General features: G+C 33.9%; 1 protein-coding gene across 1 annotated transcript in view; it reads left to right on the top strand.

The window, feature by feature from the left end:
• Tsga10 (testis specific 10) overlaps positions 1-18,443 on the top strand; it is a 63,265-nt gene that overhangs the window by 36,115 nt on the left and 8,707 nt on the right. Inside the window, exons 10-11 of the mRNA XM_076833408.2 lie at positions 1,127-1,237; positions 4,057-4,242. Coding sequence (XP_076689523.2) covers positions 1,127-1,237; positions 4,057-4,242 — 297 coding nt within the window. The remainder of the gene's footprint in view (positions 1-1,126; positions 1,238-4,056; positions 4,243-18,443) is intronic.

The following is an 18,443-nucleotide window of genomic DNA, read 5'->3' as shown; positions in this document are numbered from 1 at the left end:
AACTTAATAATCCTTAAAGATGGATATTAAGTGAGAATATACCTGGAAAGTACTTACCATAGTGTCCAGCATATTACTCAATAAATTGTAAGCTATTATTAGCTTACTGTAATAGAAGCATTTCCCTGTCTTGTTAAAACTTTATAAGCATTTTTATCATTAGGAGAAAATTGGTAATCATTTACATATGTTCCAGAGTACATTTTTTTTCTTTGTTTGGGTAGAATAGGGATTCGTCTATGGACTGCAGGTTAAGAACCAATATTGTAGAACATTTGGAAAATTGAGACATTAACACATTTTATCATTTGATATTTTTTTAATAAGTCAGGATGTAACCTGATTTTTTTCACTTAATATACATAACATCTTTCTCTATTATTAAAATTACTCTAGACATTTCTCATAGATGCATAATATTCTACTGTGTTATTATACCACTGTGCAGATATACTACTATTTATAGCAACATTCACCAAATAAATATGAATAAAAATGAAATTTTATTAGATTTTATCAAATTGAATCAAATCTTATGAGACTTCTTTTTATGAGCATTTTCAAATGTCTCTTTTTTGAGAGAGAGAGAATTTTTTTTTAATATTTATTTTTTAGTTATTGGCGGACACAACATCTCTGTATGTGGTGCTGAGGATCGAACCCGGGCTACACGCATGTCAGGCGAGCGTGCTACCGCTTGAGCCACGTCCCCAGCCCTCAAATGTCTCTTGATATCATCATATAGTGATTCATATGATTACATATGCAAATTTATGTTTGGAGTAAATAGTATGGTTCATAATTGAAATTTCAAACTTTTACTAACTAGGTAGGCAAAATACTACTTTTTAAATTAGAAAATCTTTGATTATTAGTAAAGTTTAATTTTGTTAATCATTATCTACTTGTGCTTTCTGTTTGTGAATAATTGTCTATTTATATCCTTTGCTCATATGCTCCTGGGCTTTTGTGTTTCTTTGGTTTTTATATGAGTTTTACACATTAAGTATATTAACTTTTTATATACCTACTTGTTGCAAACTTTTAAATTTTCATTTTTGATGTTTTTTACATGCAGGAATTTTTTATTTGTTGTATTCAAATCTCTTTATCTTTTTTTCCATAGGCACTGTCCAAAAAATTGAATGATACACATAATGAACTTAATGACATAAAACAGAAGGTCCAAGATACTAATTTGGAGGTTAACAAGCTAAAGAATATATTGAAGTCTGAAGTACGTATAGATTTTTTTCCTTTGCTCATGATTTTTAAGAGTTTTCACAAGAGTGAACTTAGTAATTAGTTGTACTTACCAGAACAGGTGAATGAACTCTTTATCACATAGCTTATTTTAGTTTTGACAATGGTGAGTTAATTATAGATTTTAAAAGTTGTCAATGTCCAGAAAGGTGGCTCCAGAATATATGCCTTTTAGTTTGCTAAGTAAAAACAAACATTCTAGACTAACAGAATTTTCCTAACTGGATGAAGGCCAAAAGGCCAGAATTAACTTGGCCTCACTTCTATTTGAAAACAGTGGAGGTTTCTGTTATAAGCCTCTGACGGAAGTGGCTCTACCTGATTATGTAGCAGAACAGAATGGATCATCTTGTGATGGAGTCATTTGTTTCTTAGGACCAGAGGACAGAAGACTTACTGCCCTTTGCATTTCTCTCATGTTAGCAACTGTTTGACGAGGTACATGTATCAGGTTTTTCCAAAGCACATACTCCATACTCAGCTATTATCTTTAGTATAATCCAGCAACTACAAAAAATATCAGCTGAGGCAGGTAGAATGTTGCAAGGAGCCCTGTGGATGGCCAGAGCTTTCCTTGGGTATTGGATGGGAAAGGCACCTTAGAAAGGGGGAATGGAGAGTTCCGAAGAGCAGTTTTGCTTCTTCTATAAAATTGCCTATCTTAGGCCCCATACAGCTCTTGTGAGGGTGGTTGGAAGGCAGAAGAAACATTGTCCAGACTCCTTTTTCGCATATTACCTAGTCATAAAACTAAGTTTAATATTAAAAAATGGTTCCTGTCTTTGAGAAATACTAGATATTTTTGTAGCAACAGCACAGCCCCATGTAACTACATGAAATTACGTGGCATTGTTAAGAGAATGACTTAGACAATTAAGTACACACAAAGTTAAAGAGGGAAAAGGTTGATGCGGGTAAACTCAGTTTATGTATGTTTTATTGTACCAGGTTCTTCCAAAGCACATATTCCTTACTCAGCTATCATCTTTAGTATGATCATGGAAAACATACAACAGGTTCCTACTGACACATTTGGAATATCTGAATCTTTTTTCTTTTTAGTACTGGGGATTGAACCCAGGGGTGCTTTACCACTGAGATACACTGCCGGCTCATTTTAATTTTTATTTTGAGGCAGGGTCTCACTAAGTTTCCTAGGCTGACCTTGAACTTGAATCCTCCTGCCTCAGCCTCCTGAGTAGTTGAGATTACAAGCATGCATCATCACACCTAGCAGAATATCTGAATCTTGAAAGCCTATGAAGTAGTTTGCCGTACAGAACTATTTTAACAGACTTGGCAAAGATCTTTCATGTGAGGCCACAAGATGGCAATATTAATTGAATTTCAACAAATTTCTTACAATCAAGCAAACTTAATAATGAGATCATAAATCTGATATGAAAAGCTTATAAATTCAGGATAAAGAGACAAGGCTGACAATGGAGATTTGTTTTTTTTAGAGATGGGAGAGATTACAGTGTATTTTATGTGAGAGAAAGGGTAATAGCTGCTTGATGATGATTTGATTTGGAATTTACTAAAAGTTTCCTCATGGAAAGGACGACTACTTATTTCAGCATCCAATGTATGACACAAACATTCAGTGAATACTTGCTGAATAAACGATTGGATAGTGTAGATGGAAAAAAACTTATAAACTATTACTTATTGCAATTTGGTTATTTTATTTAGCCCAGGATATTTTTTTATAGAGAAATATGGTATTTATTAACAGGAGAGAAAGAGATCTAGGAACTTTTTATTAATTACTGAATTATAACTGATTTTTTTAGAATGGGTTAGCCAAACTGTAATAGTAAGATTTTTTTTTTTTAGAATGTATTTTTTTAAAAGATTTATTTTTTTAGTTGTAGTTGGACACAATACCTTTATTTTATTTATTTATTTTTAAGTAGTGCTAAGGATCCAACCCAGGGCCCCACAAGTGCTAAGCGAGAGCTCTACCGCTGAGCCACAACCCCAGCCCAAGATTTGTTTTTTAAAATAGCCTAATTATGATTATTCAGAATATTGTATTATTTGAGGAGCTGAATTTTTCCCTCTGGGAAAAAGGTTCTACTTCAGTTAATACACTCATGATAGAATTTTGAAGATTTTAAAAGAAATGGTTCTATAGTATATGTTCAATTTATATATGGAAGCATATTTATGAATAATGTTCCTTGGCAAAGCTTTGATATTTCACTTTTGAGCAATTAAGGGCAAATTACTAGAATAGCAGGCAAAAGTGAATTATAGTCCATGATCAAGAAAGTTAAGGCTGGGTTATGAATGAAAGGCAGGAGTCAGACAGGAAATGTTCTAAACCAAGAGAATAACAGAAGTCCACACTTAAGATATATAAGAATTCAGAAGCTGTGTACAACCCAGTAAAATCGTCATGAAGAAGGAATACACAGAAACAAAAATCAAGAAGCTCAGAAACCTGACCAGGAAGTGGTCAGTAAACATGTGTATGGAAAAGGAGACCATGAGAATTTCATTTGAACAAAAGGAAATATAAGAGCTACTCAGGTCCTGAAGATAAGGGTAAGTAGCTTTACTTAAATTTACTGGTGGAATAACTGAGCCAGTACAGATCCTCATCACACTTCCTTTTGTTAACTACTGGATGACCAGTTTTCTAAACTAAAAGTACAGGTAGGTTTTTTCTCAAGGTTATGTTAGAAATGCTCCTTGTAGCAAGTGGATTCCTAGTGACCTGGAAAATAATGTTTAATGTGTATCATATGTTGAGTTTTAAAGTAATACCTAAAATTTGTTTTTCAGGAATCTGAAAACCGGCAAATAATGGATCAACTCCGAAAAGCCAACGAAGATGCTGAAAACTGGGAAAACAAAGCCCGGCAAGCTGAGGCAGATAACAATACCCTCAAATTGGAACTTATCACTGCAGAAGCAGAGAGTAACAGATTAAAAGAAAAAGTAGATGCCCTCAACAGAGAAGTTGAGCAAGTAAGTTTGGGAAAATATACTTATAATACATCCTGCATAATATTTAAAGGAGTTTTGTTTTACTTTCCACAAATTAAATGTGTTAACAAGCAGTTAAATTGTTTAAATACTGTGAATTGTGGCCTGCTGACCATTTGCCTTACACTTATTCTGATTCTCCTCTATTATCTACCTTACAACAATTATCTTTTTTTATTGAGAAATATTTCAAACATAAAAAATGTACAAAAAAGGTCATGAAGCAGACAAAAACATCCATACTCTCCAGATGTAAGAATGCTAGTATTTGCCTTTGCTTCATATCTCTTGCTTAAAAATGCACATTACAGATACCAGTTCTCACCCTTTCCCTTCCTCCTTCCTTGATTGTTGGTGTGTATATCTTTCGTGTTGATGTGTTGCTTACCAATGATGTATAATGTTGTTTGTGTTGTTAAATTTTTTTCAAATATTATCATACTATATATAACCATTTTTCCTTTTTTTATTTTTTTCATTTTTCCTTTTTTTAAAAAATGTATTTTTAGTTGTTCATGGACCTTTATTTTTATTTATTTGTATATGGTGCATGGTGCTGAGAATCGAACCCAGTGTGTCATGCATGCTAGGCAAGCCTACCTAGCATGAGCCACAACTCCAGCACCCCCATCTTGCCTTTTTTGATCAACTTTCCTTTTTTGATTAACATTTTAATTTTGAAGTTTATCTGTTTTGGTACATGTAGTGTTTTTAATATTTTACTGTTTAAATCATTCCCATGTTGAAGGAAATTTAATTTTTTCTCTAATAAGATACTTTGCAGTAAACCACCTTTTACATTTCTCTCAGCTGTATGTCTCTCTAGGCTCATGTGAATAACTAGATCCAAGATAATTGTGATTTCAACTCTGTTATTTGAAAATTCCTAAGGTTTTGCTTTCCCACCAGAAATCATGGGTTATCATTTGCTCAAATACTAATCAGTACTTGATATTGTCAGATTTAAAGTTTTTTCATACTTTTGTGTTTCCTTGATTACAGGTAAAATTGAAGGTCTTTTCATGTTTCTTGGCCACTCTTGGGTGAATTTTCTCTTAAATTCTTTTTAAATTTTGCCCATTTTTCTTTTGAGTTATTTATCTTTTTCATATTAATTTATAGAAATTCTCTATATATTCTTAATAATAATACTTTTAAAGATATGATCATTACCTTATTCTTATCAATGGCTTGTCTTTTTCCTTTTCTTACAGTACAAATCCATGTTAAACTCAGATGCACTCAAAATTATTATTAATCTTGTCCTATGTGGCTTATGCTTTTATCTCTTCCTTAAGAAATTCTTTACTATCCCAAGGCCAGAAAGATACTTCCCTATATTTTTATTTAAATATTCTTTTCTAGAGGATAGGAAGAGTGGGGGAAGGGAGGATAATGGGTGGGTGGAAAATTGTCTCCAAAGTACAGTTAGGGAAAGGGAGGTAGTTCCGATATTCCTTAGCCTAGTAGGGTAACTGTAGTAATCAACGGTACATTATACATCCTGAATAATTAGAAAAATTACGATATCTGAGGAGGTAGAAATGCTAATTTCCACCTCAGTTTGATCATTACACATTGCATACACATATAAAGTTCTAATACTATACCCCATAAATAAGTACCAAGATTATAGATCAACTAAAAAAATACTTTTATTTTGGTTCTTCTAAAAGTTTTATGTAGAATTTTGCTCTTCACCAATATGTCTTTAATCACTTAAGATTGATTTTGTGTTTGAAATAGTGAACTCTTATTTTTGTGGATTAATATCTATCATCCTTTCTTCAGTGAAATATAAGTGTACTTTGTCAGAAAAATAACATTCAACTCCAGTTGTCTACTTAGCCATCCTGTCTTTTTTGTGTGGTTCTCAGGATTGAACCCAGGGGCACTTTACTACTGAGTTACATCCCAGTCCTTTTATTTTTTTATTTTGTCAGAGTCTTCTTAAGTTGCTGAGGCTGGCCTTGAATTTGTGATCCTCCTTCCTCAGCCTCCTGAGTTGCTGGGATTAAGCTATGTGCCACTATGCCTGGTTTATGTTAATCTTGATATCTGGGATGATTAATGTTCCCATAAATTATTTTGACCTTACTTGGCCCTTATTAAACTGTTTCAGATGAATTTTAAAATAATTGTACCACATTCCATGATTTTGTATCTTTCTTCTAAGACTGTGTTTTTCCCTTTTTCTTGGGCTATAGCCCACAAGTGTTGAGGTCATGCTTTCATTGCCATTGTTTTAAATGTAGCCTGCTTCCTTTATGACTTTGCTATTGCTAAAGTTTTTTTAATATTTATTTTTTTTAGTTGTACACAATACCTTTATTTTATTTATTTATTTTTATGTGGTGCTGAGGATCAAACCCAGGGCCTCACACGTGCTAGGCGAGCGCTCTACCGCTGAGCCACAACCCCGCCCCTAAAGTTTTTTTTTTAATTTCCAATATACAGGGGACTAGGGGTTATTTTTCTTTTTCCTTTTTTTGCATCTAATATTATTTGTTGCATCTTATATTTTATTGTCTAATATTTTTAACATCGAGATTGTATAAAATTGCCTATGTGATGCCAGTTCTTTTGTACCTGTTAAGACTTGCTGGTAGCAGGGTATACACTTGGTATTTGATAATATTCTGTGTGAGCTTGAAGCTTGTGTGCTCACTTATTGTTATGTGTTATATTAATGTGTGTGTGTGTGTGTGTGTGTGTACACATATACTTATATATTAGATTAAGCTTAGTAGTGTCAGTAAGTCTTATATTTATTAAATTTGCATTTTTATCTTCTAACTTCTGGTTTGTGGATGTGTCTGTGTGTGTGTGTGTGAGAGAGAGAGAGAGTACATGTATATGTACATCAGTTCATTATACATATATCAGTTCATATCAGCTCATTATTTCTATATTCTTCTGCTGAGAATATTTTATCATTGTGTAATAACTTGCTCAAATAACACTTTTGTTTCGAAATGTGCTTTCATATAGCAATGCAACATCTCACTATCTCATGTGTTTACTTTGTAATGAACTGTTGGTAAATTTAATTTTTAAATCAACTATTGAAGTATAGTTTACATAAAGTACACTCTTCTTAGTATACAATTTAATGAGTTTTGACAAATTTTATACTTCTATAATTACCATTACAGAAGATATGGAACATTTTCATCATCTCCCTAACATTTCTGAAACCCCTTTGCAGTCATCCATCCAAATCTCCAAGCAACTGCTGATTTGCTTTCTATCACCATAGATTAGATCTGCCGATTTTCTAGAATTTTTCATAAACAAAATCAGGTACTATACATTTATTTGTGTTTTGGCTTCTTTCATTCAGCATGTTTTAAAACTTTATTCACATTGTTGTATGTTAGTTCATTCCTTTTTTGTTGTTTTTGTTTTGAGATGTTGTCTTGCTAAGTTGCCCAGGCTGGCCTTGAACTTGGGATCCTCTTGCCTCAGCCTCCCACATAGCTGGAATTTCAGGTGTCCACTACCATGCCCAGCTAGTTCATCCTTTTCTTTTTCTTTTTTATTTATTCTTTAATTATTTGAATTGTTTGAACATATTTGAATTGTTTCCAGTTTGCACAAAATGTTGTTGAAAATATTCTTTCATATGGTGAACATAGGTAGGAATTTCCATTGGGTATATGCCTAATCATTTTTTTCCTTTTTTAAAAAATTTGTTGATTTTAGATATACATGACAAGTGTATTTTGACATATTATACCTACGTGGAATGCAACCCATTTCAATTTGGATCCCATTCCTATGGTTGTACATGATATGGAGTTATGCTGGTCAAGTATTCATATATGAGCACAGGAAAGTTATGTCCAGTTCATTCTGTCTTTCCTATTTTCATCTCTCCTCCCTTCCCTTCATTCCCCTTTGTCTAGTCCAATGAACTTCTATACTTCCCCTCCCTACCCTGTCTTGTTATGGGTTAGCATCCGCATATCAGAGAGATCATTTTGGCCTTTGGTTTTTTGGGACTGGTTTATTTCACTTAGCATGATAGTCTCCAGTTCCATCCATTTATTAGCAAATGCCATAATTTTATTCTTCTTTAATGCTGTAAATATACCACATTTGTGTGGTATATTTATAATGTGTACATATAATGTGTACATATAATGTGTACATATACCACATTTTCTTTATCCATTCATCTTGCTCATGCTAGGCAGGTGCTGTACCACTGAGCTATATCCCTATCCCTGGCCATTTAAGTGTAATGACATCTCTAAAAATCTTAACCTTCAAATTCAGTCATATTAGTGGTTAGGACATCAACATACAAACATGGGAGCAGGGCAGGACACAATTTAGTCCATAACAAATTGCTTTTAGTTTTTGACCATTATGAATAAAATTTTTGCAAATATTGTTTCAAGTCTTTGTATGCACATAAGTTTTTATTTATCATGGATAAAAAGCTAGGAAAACCCATCACCATCACCCTCCAATTTACGGTAAGTTTGCTTAACTTTTTAAGAAACTGACTGATGGTTTCCTGAAGTGCTTGTGCCACTCCCGCTTGCTCTGGGTGGTAGTGCCAGTCACTCTGCATCTTCTCCAGGACTTGCTAATAGGTGTATGACATTATTACATTTGTCATTTTAGCCTGCACTTTCATCATTACTAGTGGTGGTAAGCAGCTTTTCACATGCTTATTGTTCACTAATCTGTCGTCTTCTGTGAAGTATCTTCTAATTCATTATAGATATACATAAAGGGTTTTCTGATATTCATCTTTTTAACGGTATATTTGTCATCTTGTTACAGTTTTAAGATTCTTTTTAGCAATCTAGATGTTACTTTATTAGTTCTTTGCCTAATTTGAGTGAACTTACTATTCTTTTCCTATTTTAAAGCAGATATTTAGAGCACTCGATTTAGACCTTTCTTCCCTTCTGTTGCAGATATTTAAAGTTATCTGCAGAAACTAGATGGAAATAAGGGGGAAAAGGTGTAGGGAGAATGTCGTGAAAATAGAAGAGAGATCAGTGGAGTAGAGGAGGGGGATTGAGGAGAAAGGTGGAGGGATGGGAAATGGGAGGAACAGTGAAATGAAATTGACCAAACTGCCTGCATACATACAGAAATATACTTGTGTGTTTTTATAAAGCACCAATTTAAAGAAAAACTATAAATAAATAGAAGGAGGACCAGTAGAGTAGAAGAAAGGGAATGGAGTGGGAAAAGGAAAGGGAAAGGGGAAATCCTGGGGACTGAATTGGAGCAAATTCTATTTCATGCTTGATAATTGTGTCAAAATGAACTCCAGTGTTATATATAACTACAGTGTACTAATAAAAAAGGGGGGGTTGGGGTTGTGGCTCAGCGATAGAACGCTCACCTAGTACGTGCAAGGCACTGGGTTCTATCCTCAGCACCACATAAAAGTAAATAAATAAAGATATTGTGTCCAAGTACAACTAAAAAAATTAAACAAACAAACAAACAAAACACAAAGTAGAGCTGAGGTGTGGCTTAGCGGTAGCACACTTGCCCGGCATGTATGAGGCACTGGGTTCGATTCTCAGCACCACATAAAAATAAATAAAATAAAGGTCTATCAACAACTAAAAAAATATTTAAAAACACAAAGTTACATATTTTCCTCTTCATGCAGCATTAGTCCAGGCATGGTGTGGCACACACCTCTAATCCTACTGACTCAGTAGGCTACTGCAGGAGGATTGCAAGTTTAAAGCCAGACTCAGCAACTTAACAAGGACCTAAGTAACTGAGTGAAAGAGACTCTGCTCCTAGATAAAATATTAGAAAGGTCTGGCAACATGGCTTAAGCACCCCTGGGTTCAATACCCAGTACCAAAAAAATAAAACAAAAAAATACATACAGGTTTAGTTATATTCTGCATTTTTGACTACTGTTTTGTAATACCTTTAATAAGAATGATTCATATGCTATATGGTTCACTATTTAGAGAATACAGTTCCGTGGTATTTGTTATATTCATAGAGTTGTGCAACCTTCAGTAAAAGCAACATTTAAACATTTTCATGACCTCAAAAAGGAACGCTATTCCATCAGAACCCGCCCTCCCCCCAATTTAGGTCTTTAGTCCATTTTAATTTATTTTTGCACATGATGTGAAGTACATGGTACAGATTCACTCATTCTTTTGCATATGGCTGTACTATTGTTTTAGCAACATTTGTCCAAAAGACTTTGTTTCCCTATTAAATGAACTCAGTCAGCATCCTTGTCAAAAATCATTAGTTCATAGACAATTTACTTATTTTATACTCTCAGTTCTGTTCCATTGATCTGTGTGTTTATCCTTATACCAGTATCACACTGACATAAAAAACAAAAAAGTATGAGTCTTCCTATTTTGTTTTTATTTTCAAGAATTTTTTGGTTATCCTGGGTCTTTTGAATTTCCATATGGATTTTAGGATCAGATTGTCTATTTCTACAAAGAACTCCCCTGAGATTTTGATAGGTACCGTGTTGAACTGACAGTGTGGAAATATGAACATCCTAATAATATCAAATCTTCTGATACATAAACATAGGATATAATTCCACTTGCTAGATCTTTTATTTACTTCAACAACTTTTTGTTGTTTCAGAATATAAATTATGCCTTCTTGGTGTGAAATTTATTCCTAAGATATTTTATTATTTTGAATGCTACTTTAATTGGATTTTTCTTTTTGTACTAGAGATTGAACCCAGGGGTACTCTACACTGAGCTACATCCCCAGCCCTTTTAGGTTTTGAGACAGGGTTGTGCTAAATTGCTGAGGCTATCCTCGAACTTTCAATCCTCTTGCCTCAGTCACTGGGATTATAGGCATGTGCCACCATGCCTCCTGGTTTCTTTCTTTCTTTCTTTTTTCCTTTTGGTATGCAATTTTAAAATTTTTAATTTTAGATTCTTCATTGCAAGGGTATAAAAATGTCATTGATTGTTGTATACTGTGACTTTCTTGTATCCTATAGCCTTACTGAAATTATTTGCTAGTTCTAATAGGTTTTAATTGGATTTCTTAGGATTTTCAATATCTAAGAACATACCATCTCTGAATAGAGAGTGTTTTTATTTTTTTCTTTCTAATCTGGATGATTTTTTTTTCCTAGTTTTATTTTCCTGGCTAGAACTTCAAGTATAGTGTTGAATAGAAGTAGTGATATCTACCTTATATCTTTATGATATTCTGTCTTCTTCCCTGTCACTTTCTTTCCTTTATTTTGCTCTAGCTTCTACATATGAGAGAAAACATTCTTGGCTCTGGGTTTTCTGAGTCTGGCTTATTTCACTTAGCATTATTTTCTACATTGCCATCCATTTATCAGCAAATCCCATTGACCAAGTAAAACTTCATTGTGTATATATACCACAATTTCTTGATCCATTCATTTGTTGATGGGCATCTGGGTTGATTCCATAATTTGGCTGTTATGAATTGTGCTGCTGTAAAAACAAAAATATAAGGTAGATAAGTAAAAGAAGGAAAATGAGAGGGAGGGAGGAAAGAAGGGAAAGGAGTAGAAATATGGAACGAATTAAGCATGTTATATACATATATACATGTGCCAAAAAGAATTTCATATATATAACATATAAATATATAACATATTTATATATAATATATATAAAACAAACAAATAAATGAGGTGAGAGAACCGGGGAGGGAGGAGGGGAAGGATAGAGGAAGGGGGATTTTTTAAGATGTCCTTTATTAGATTGAGTAAGCAAACTCCTTTGTCTCCTTAATTGGAAAAGTATATTAATCATTAAAGGGTGTTGGACATTGTCAAATGCTTTTTTATGTATCTGAGATGGTCATGTGTTTTCATTTTATAGGTATGGTTTATTACATTAATTCATTTTCAGATGCTAAACCAATTTTACATTCCTGAGATAAATCCTACTTGATCATGGTTCAATAACTTTTTCTTATGATGCTGGTTGGTTTTCCAGTGTTGTTGTTAAGGATTTTGTGTCTATATTCCTAAGAGTATCTTGTTTTGTTTTCTTGTAATACCTTGTCTGGTTTGGGTATCAAAGTAATCAGATTTCATAGAATAAGTGTTTTCCTCTTTGATTTTCTTTACAAAAGTTTGTATATAGTTGGCATTACTCTTCTTGAAAAATTTGGTGAAATTTACCAGTGAAGCCACTTGGATCTGGTCTGTTACTTTGGGAAAGTATTACTAAAAAAACTCTTTGTTATTTTAGGTAATTCAGTTAATGCATTTTTTTCTTGTGTTAGTTTTAGTTGTTTGTGTTGGTAGAAATTGGTTCATTTCATCTCAGTAATTCATTAGGATATAATCATAATTTATTTTTATAATTCTTTTTATTTAGTAATGTCACATTACCCTCTTTGATTCCCCCCCTTTTTGTGTGTGTGCATATGTGTATGTGTGTTCAGTGTTGGGGATTGAATCCAGGGCACATGCTAGGCAAGCACTATACCACTGAGCTATACTCCTAACCCTCCTCTTTCATTCCTGATTCTCTTGAGTTTTTTTTTTTTTGTTTTTTTTTTTTTTAATTTTAGATCAGTCTAGGTACAGATTTATCAATTTAGTGGATCATTTTAATCAAATAACTTCAGGTTTTGACATCCCTTGTTATTCTCTTCTGTTTCTTTCTCTTCTCCACTCTAACCTTCTTTCTCTTCTCCCTTCCTTTCAGTGTGAATTCTCCCTAGCTTTATTCGCCCCAGCTTTACTAAAATATAATTAACAAGTGAAAACTGTATATATTTAAAGAGTCTAATATGATCATTTAATATCTGCTTATGTTGTGGAATGAATCAGGCTAATTAACATACTCATCATCTCATATACTTGGTTTTTATATGTATGTATGTGGTTAGAATATTTAAGATCTGCTTTCTTAGTTTTCAAGTATACAGTACCTTATTATTAACTATACTCACTGTGCTATAAAATAAGTCTTTAGAACTTATTTGTTTTCCTAACTGAAGCTTTGTACCTTGGACCAGCAGTGCTGGGTAACAGCCTTACCATTCTACTCTCTTGATTTTATGAGATCAACTTTTATAGATTCCATGTGTAAGTGAGATTACACAGTAATTGTCTTTCTGTGCCTGTCTTGTTTCACTTAACATTAATGTCCTCCAGATCTATCCTGGTCACAAATGCAAGATTTCCTTCCTTTTTAAGCTAAGTAGTATTCATATAGCTATATAGATACTTCACAAGTTTGTTATTGATTCATCCACTGATGGACACCTAGGTTGATTCCATGCCTTAGCTATTGTGAATAAACACTGCAATAAACATGAGAATGAAGGTTTCTATTTGACATAGTGATTTCATTGCCCTTGGATATATACCCAAGGTACTGCTGAATCATGATAATTCCATTTTTAGTGTTTTAAAGAAAACATTGTTTTAGTGTTTTGAAGAAAACATTGTTTTCCATAATGGATATACTAATTTATATTCCCATCAACAGTATATAAGGGTTTCCTTTTTCCATAGCCTTACCAACATGTATTTTTCCTCTTTTTGATAATAGGCATGATAACAAGTATAAGATAATAACTCATTGTAGCTTGTTTTTTAAATGTTTTATTAGTGTATTATAGTTATATGTAGCAGTAGGATTCATTTTGGCATAATAATACATACATGCAGTATAATTTGCTCCATTTCAGTCCCTACTACTACTTCCTCTTTCCCTCTGGTCTTCCTTCTTCCTGTTCCCCTTCCTCTACTCAACTGATCTTCCTTTTATTTATAGTTTTTTAATTGATCAATTATAGATATACATAAACAGAAAATTTGCTGATATATTCATATATGTACATAGCATAATTTGGTCTATTTCATTCCATAGTTTCTGCATTTTCCCATCCCTTTCCTTCCCCTCTAACCACTTGTTGTTGTACTCCACTGATGTCCCTTCTACTTTTTATGGAATTCCACTCTTTATTTTCCTTCATTTTTCTCTAGCTCCTGAATATGAGAAAAAAAAATTTGCTCTTTGACTTTCTTAGTCTGACTTATTTCACTTAGCATGATGTTCTCCAGTTCCATCTATTTACCAGCAAATGCTGTAATTTCTTCTTTTTGGCTTGTTAGAGTCTGTAAACAAGTCAGATTGGCACCTGTTGTTTTGCCTGAGAAATGTTAAAGTCTGTAAACAAGTCTGGATGGCGCCTGGCCAAATGTCAGAGGGAGTGGTTTGTGAAGTAACAAAAGCGAGCCATTAAGTGTGGAGATTCCTTATTGGTTGACTGCTGTATCTAGTTTATGCTAATTAAGATAAGCTGTGCAAAATGTATAAATACCTCTGTTGTCCCACAATAAAGGGCTCCTATTCCTGCTGCATCAAGGTACACAAGTTATTCGTCACCCCCCCCCCCCCCACCACCACCACCCCCCACCCCCCCACCACCCCCCCACCCCGGTTATTTTGCCCAGCCAGCCGGCCAGTGGCATTGACTGAGTATTGTGTATGTATATACCTCATTTTTTATATCCATTCATCTGTTGACAGGCATCTGAGATGGTTCCATAACTTGGCTATTGTGGATTGTGCTGCTATGTATATAGATATGGCTGTATCCTTATAGTATGCTGAATTTAGATTTTTTGGATAAATGTCAAAGAGTGGAATAGCTGGGTCATGTGGTGGTTCCATCCTTAGTGTTTTTTGTTTGTTTCTTTTTCTTTTTTTTTTTTTTTTTTGTAGTTGTATATGGACAGAATGCCTTTATTTTTGTTTATTTTTATGCAGTGCTAGGGATTGAACCGGTGCCTTACACATGCTAGGCAAATGCTCTGCCACTGAGCTCACCCGTAGCCCCTCATCCTTAGTTTTTTGAGGAATCTCCATACTGCTTTTCAGAGTGGTTGTGCTAATTTGCAACCCCTTAACAGTATATGAGTGTACCTATTTCCCCACATTCTTGCCAGCATTTATTGCAATTGTATTCATGATGATTGCCATGGTCACTGGAATGAAGTGAAATTTCATTCTAGTTTTGATTTGCATTTTGCTGATTGCTAGGGATCTTGACCATTTTTTCATATATTTGTTAACCATTTGTATTTCTTTTGAGAAATGCTTGTCTAATTCTTATGCCCATTTATTAATGGGGTTGTTTGTTGGAACTAAGTGTTTTGAGTTCTTTATATATTCTGGATATTAGTCTCATCTTGGAGATTTATCTGGTAAAGATTATCTCTGTTCAAGTTCTTAATTATTTCCTTTGCTCTAGAAGCTTTTTAATTTGATGCAGTCCCATTTATTCATGTTTGGGTTAATTTCTTTTGCTTTAGAGGTCTTGTTAAGGAAATTGGTATTTGCATCAGTATGTTGGAGAGTGGCACCTATGTTTTTTTCTAGTTGTTGCAAAATTTCTGGTCTAATTCCTAAATTTTTGACCTGCCTTGAGTTGACTTTTATACAGGTGAAAGATAGGGATCTAGTTTCATTCTTCTACATATGGATATCCAGTTTTTCCAGCGCCCCGTTTGTTAAAAAGGCTATCTTCTGGTATTCCCCTTCTCCCTCCCTTTCCCTCCCACCCCTATTCCCTATCTAGAGGTAATTTTCCACCCATGCTCTCCCTCCCTACCCCACTTTGAATCACCCCCCTATTTCCTATCTAGAGGTAATTTTCCACCCTACTTTGAGTGACCCCCCTTATATCAGAGAAAACATTGGGCATCTGTTTTTGGGGGATTGGCTAACTTCACTTAGCATAATCTTCTCTAATGCCATCCATTTCCCTGCAAATGCCATGATCCCATTCTTTTTTAGTGCTGAGTAATATTCCATTGTGTATAAATGCCACTTTTTTTAAAATCCATCCAGTATTAAGAATTGTAATGCAAAAAAAAAAATAAGAGAGCTCATGTATAATGGCATAATTTGGCATGAACATACTGTATATACAGAGTTATGAAAAAATTGTGCTATGAATGGATAATTATGAATGTAATGCACTCCACTATTGTCATGTAAGTAAGAAATTTTTAAAAAGGCTATCTTCCGGGGCTGGGATTGAGGTAGAGCACTTGCCTAGCACATGCAAGGCCCTGGGTTTGATCCTCAGCACCACATAAAAATAAATAAATAAAATAAAGATATTGTGTCAAACTACAACTAAAAAATAAATATTTTTTTTTTAAAAAAGGCTATCTTCTCCAACAAATGATTTTGGCATCTTGTTGAGTATCAGATGACTGTATCTATGGAGTTTGTCTCTGTATCTTCTCGTCTGTTCTATTAGTCTTCATATGTATTTGAGATCAAGTATTCTGATACCTCCAGCATTGCTCTTCTCATTCAGGATTGCTTTGACTTTTCTGGGTCTTTTGTAATTCCGAATGAATTTTAGAATTTTTTTATAGCTTTGTAAAAAATATCATTGGTATTTTGATGGGAATTGTATTGAATCTGTATAACATTTTTTGTAGTATAGGCATTGTGACAATATTATTCTACCTATCCAGGAACATGGAAATTTTTCATCTTCTAAGATCATCTTCCATTTCTTTCTTTATTGTTCTAGTTTTCATTGCAGAGATCTTTAACCTCTTTGGTTTGATTTATTCCCAAGTATTTTTTGTTTTGAGGTTATTGTGAGTGAGATAGTTTTCCTGATTTCTTTCTCTGCATTACTGGAATATAGTAAAGCTATTGATTTATGTATGTTGATCTTGTATCCTGCTGCTTTGCTGAATTTATTTATAAACTCTAGAAGTGTTCTGGTAGAGCTTTTTGTGTCTCTAGATAAGGTATCATATCATAAGCAAATAGATAATTTGACTTCTTTTCCTATTTGTATTCATTTAATTTCCTTCTTTTGTCTGATTGCTCTGGTGGAGTTTCAAGAACTATAATGAATAGGAGTGTTCCTGACTTTAGAGGAAATGCTTTTGTTTTTCTCCATTCAAAGGATGTTGTCATTGAATTTGTCATATATAGCCTTTATAATAAAGAGGTAATTTCCTTCTATCTCTAGTTTCTCTAGTGTCAAAACATGAATGGGTGCTGGATTTTGTCAAAGGCTTTTTCCACACCCATTGAGATGGTCACATGATTCTTGTTCTTAATTCTGTTTATTTGGTGAATCACATTTTTTGATTTGTGTATGTTAAGTCAACATTGCATCCCTAGGATGCAATCATTTGATTGTGGTATACTACCTTCTTACTGGTGTTTTTTGTTTTGTCTTGTTTGGGGTACTGGGGATTGAACCCAGGGGCTTAATGAAACAGTGACTAACCCCTGGGGATTGAACCCAGGGGCGCTCATATCCCAGCCCTTTTTATTTTTTTTTCTTTGAGACAGCGTCTCATTAAATTGCTAGGGGCCTTGCTAAATTGCTGAATTTGCAATTCTCCTGCTTCAGCCTCCCAAGTAGCTGGGATAACATGCGTGTGTCACCACACCCAGCCTTACTGTTTTTTAATATGGTTTGTTAGTATTTCTTAAGGTCTTCTGATCTGTGTTCATCAGAGATATTGGTCTGTAGTTTTCTTTGCATGATGTGTGTTTGTTTCATTTGGGTATTAGTGTGATGTTGGCTTCATAGAATGAATTCGGGAGTATTCCTTCTGTTTCTATTTTGTAGAATAATTTGAAGAGAATTGACATTAGTTCTTTAAGGATCTGGTAGAACTTGGATGAGAATCTATCTGATCTTGGGCTTTTCTTTGTTGGAAGGCTTTTAATTTCTGCTTCAGTCTCATTGCTTGATAGAGGAACTGTGGAATGAAACTGACCAAACTCTCCTGTGTATGAATATACCACAGTGAATTTCACCTTTATGTATATCTATAATACAGTAATTTTTAAAAATCTATAAATATATAGAAGAAAGAACAGCTAAATAGAGAAAAGGGAACAGGAGGAAGGAAGGGAAAGTGGATATTACTGAGAACTGAACTGGAGCAAATCATATCCAGGTACTATGATTATATCAAAATGGACCTCGATATTATGTATATAATCCCACTATTATATGTTGTGTATAACTTTAACATGCTAATAAAAATTCTTTTTAAAAAGAGTTATGGGGTTAGGGTTGTGGCTCAGTGGTAGAGCACTCGCCTAGCACGTGCGAGGCCCTGGGTTCAATCCTCAGCACCACATAAAAATAAATAAATAAAATAAACGCGTTGTGTCCAACTACAACTGAAA

The sequence above is a fragment of the Callospermophilus lateralis genome, chromosome 14 (genome assembly GCF_048772815.1).
Source record: "Callospermophilus lateralis isolate mCalLat2 chromosome 14, mCalLat2.hap1, whole genome shotgun sequence".
In the NCBI taxonomy this organism is placed as follows: Eukaryota; Metazoa; Chordata; class Mammalia; order Rodentia; family Sciuridae; genus Callospermophilus; species Callospermophilus lateralis.
This window is presented reverse-complemented; position numbering and strand designations above follow the sequence as displayed.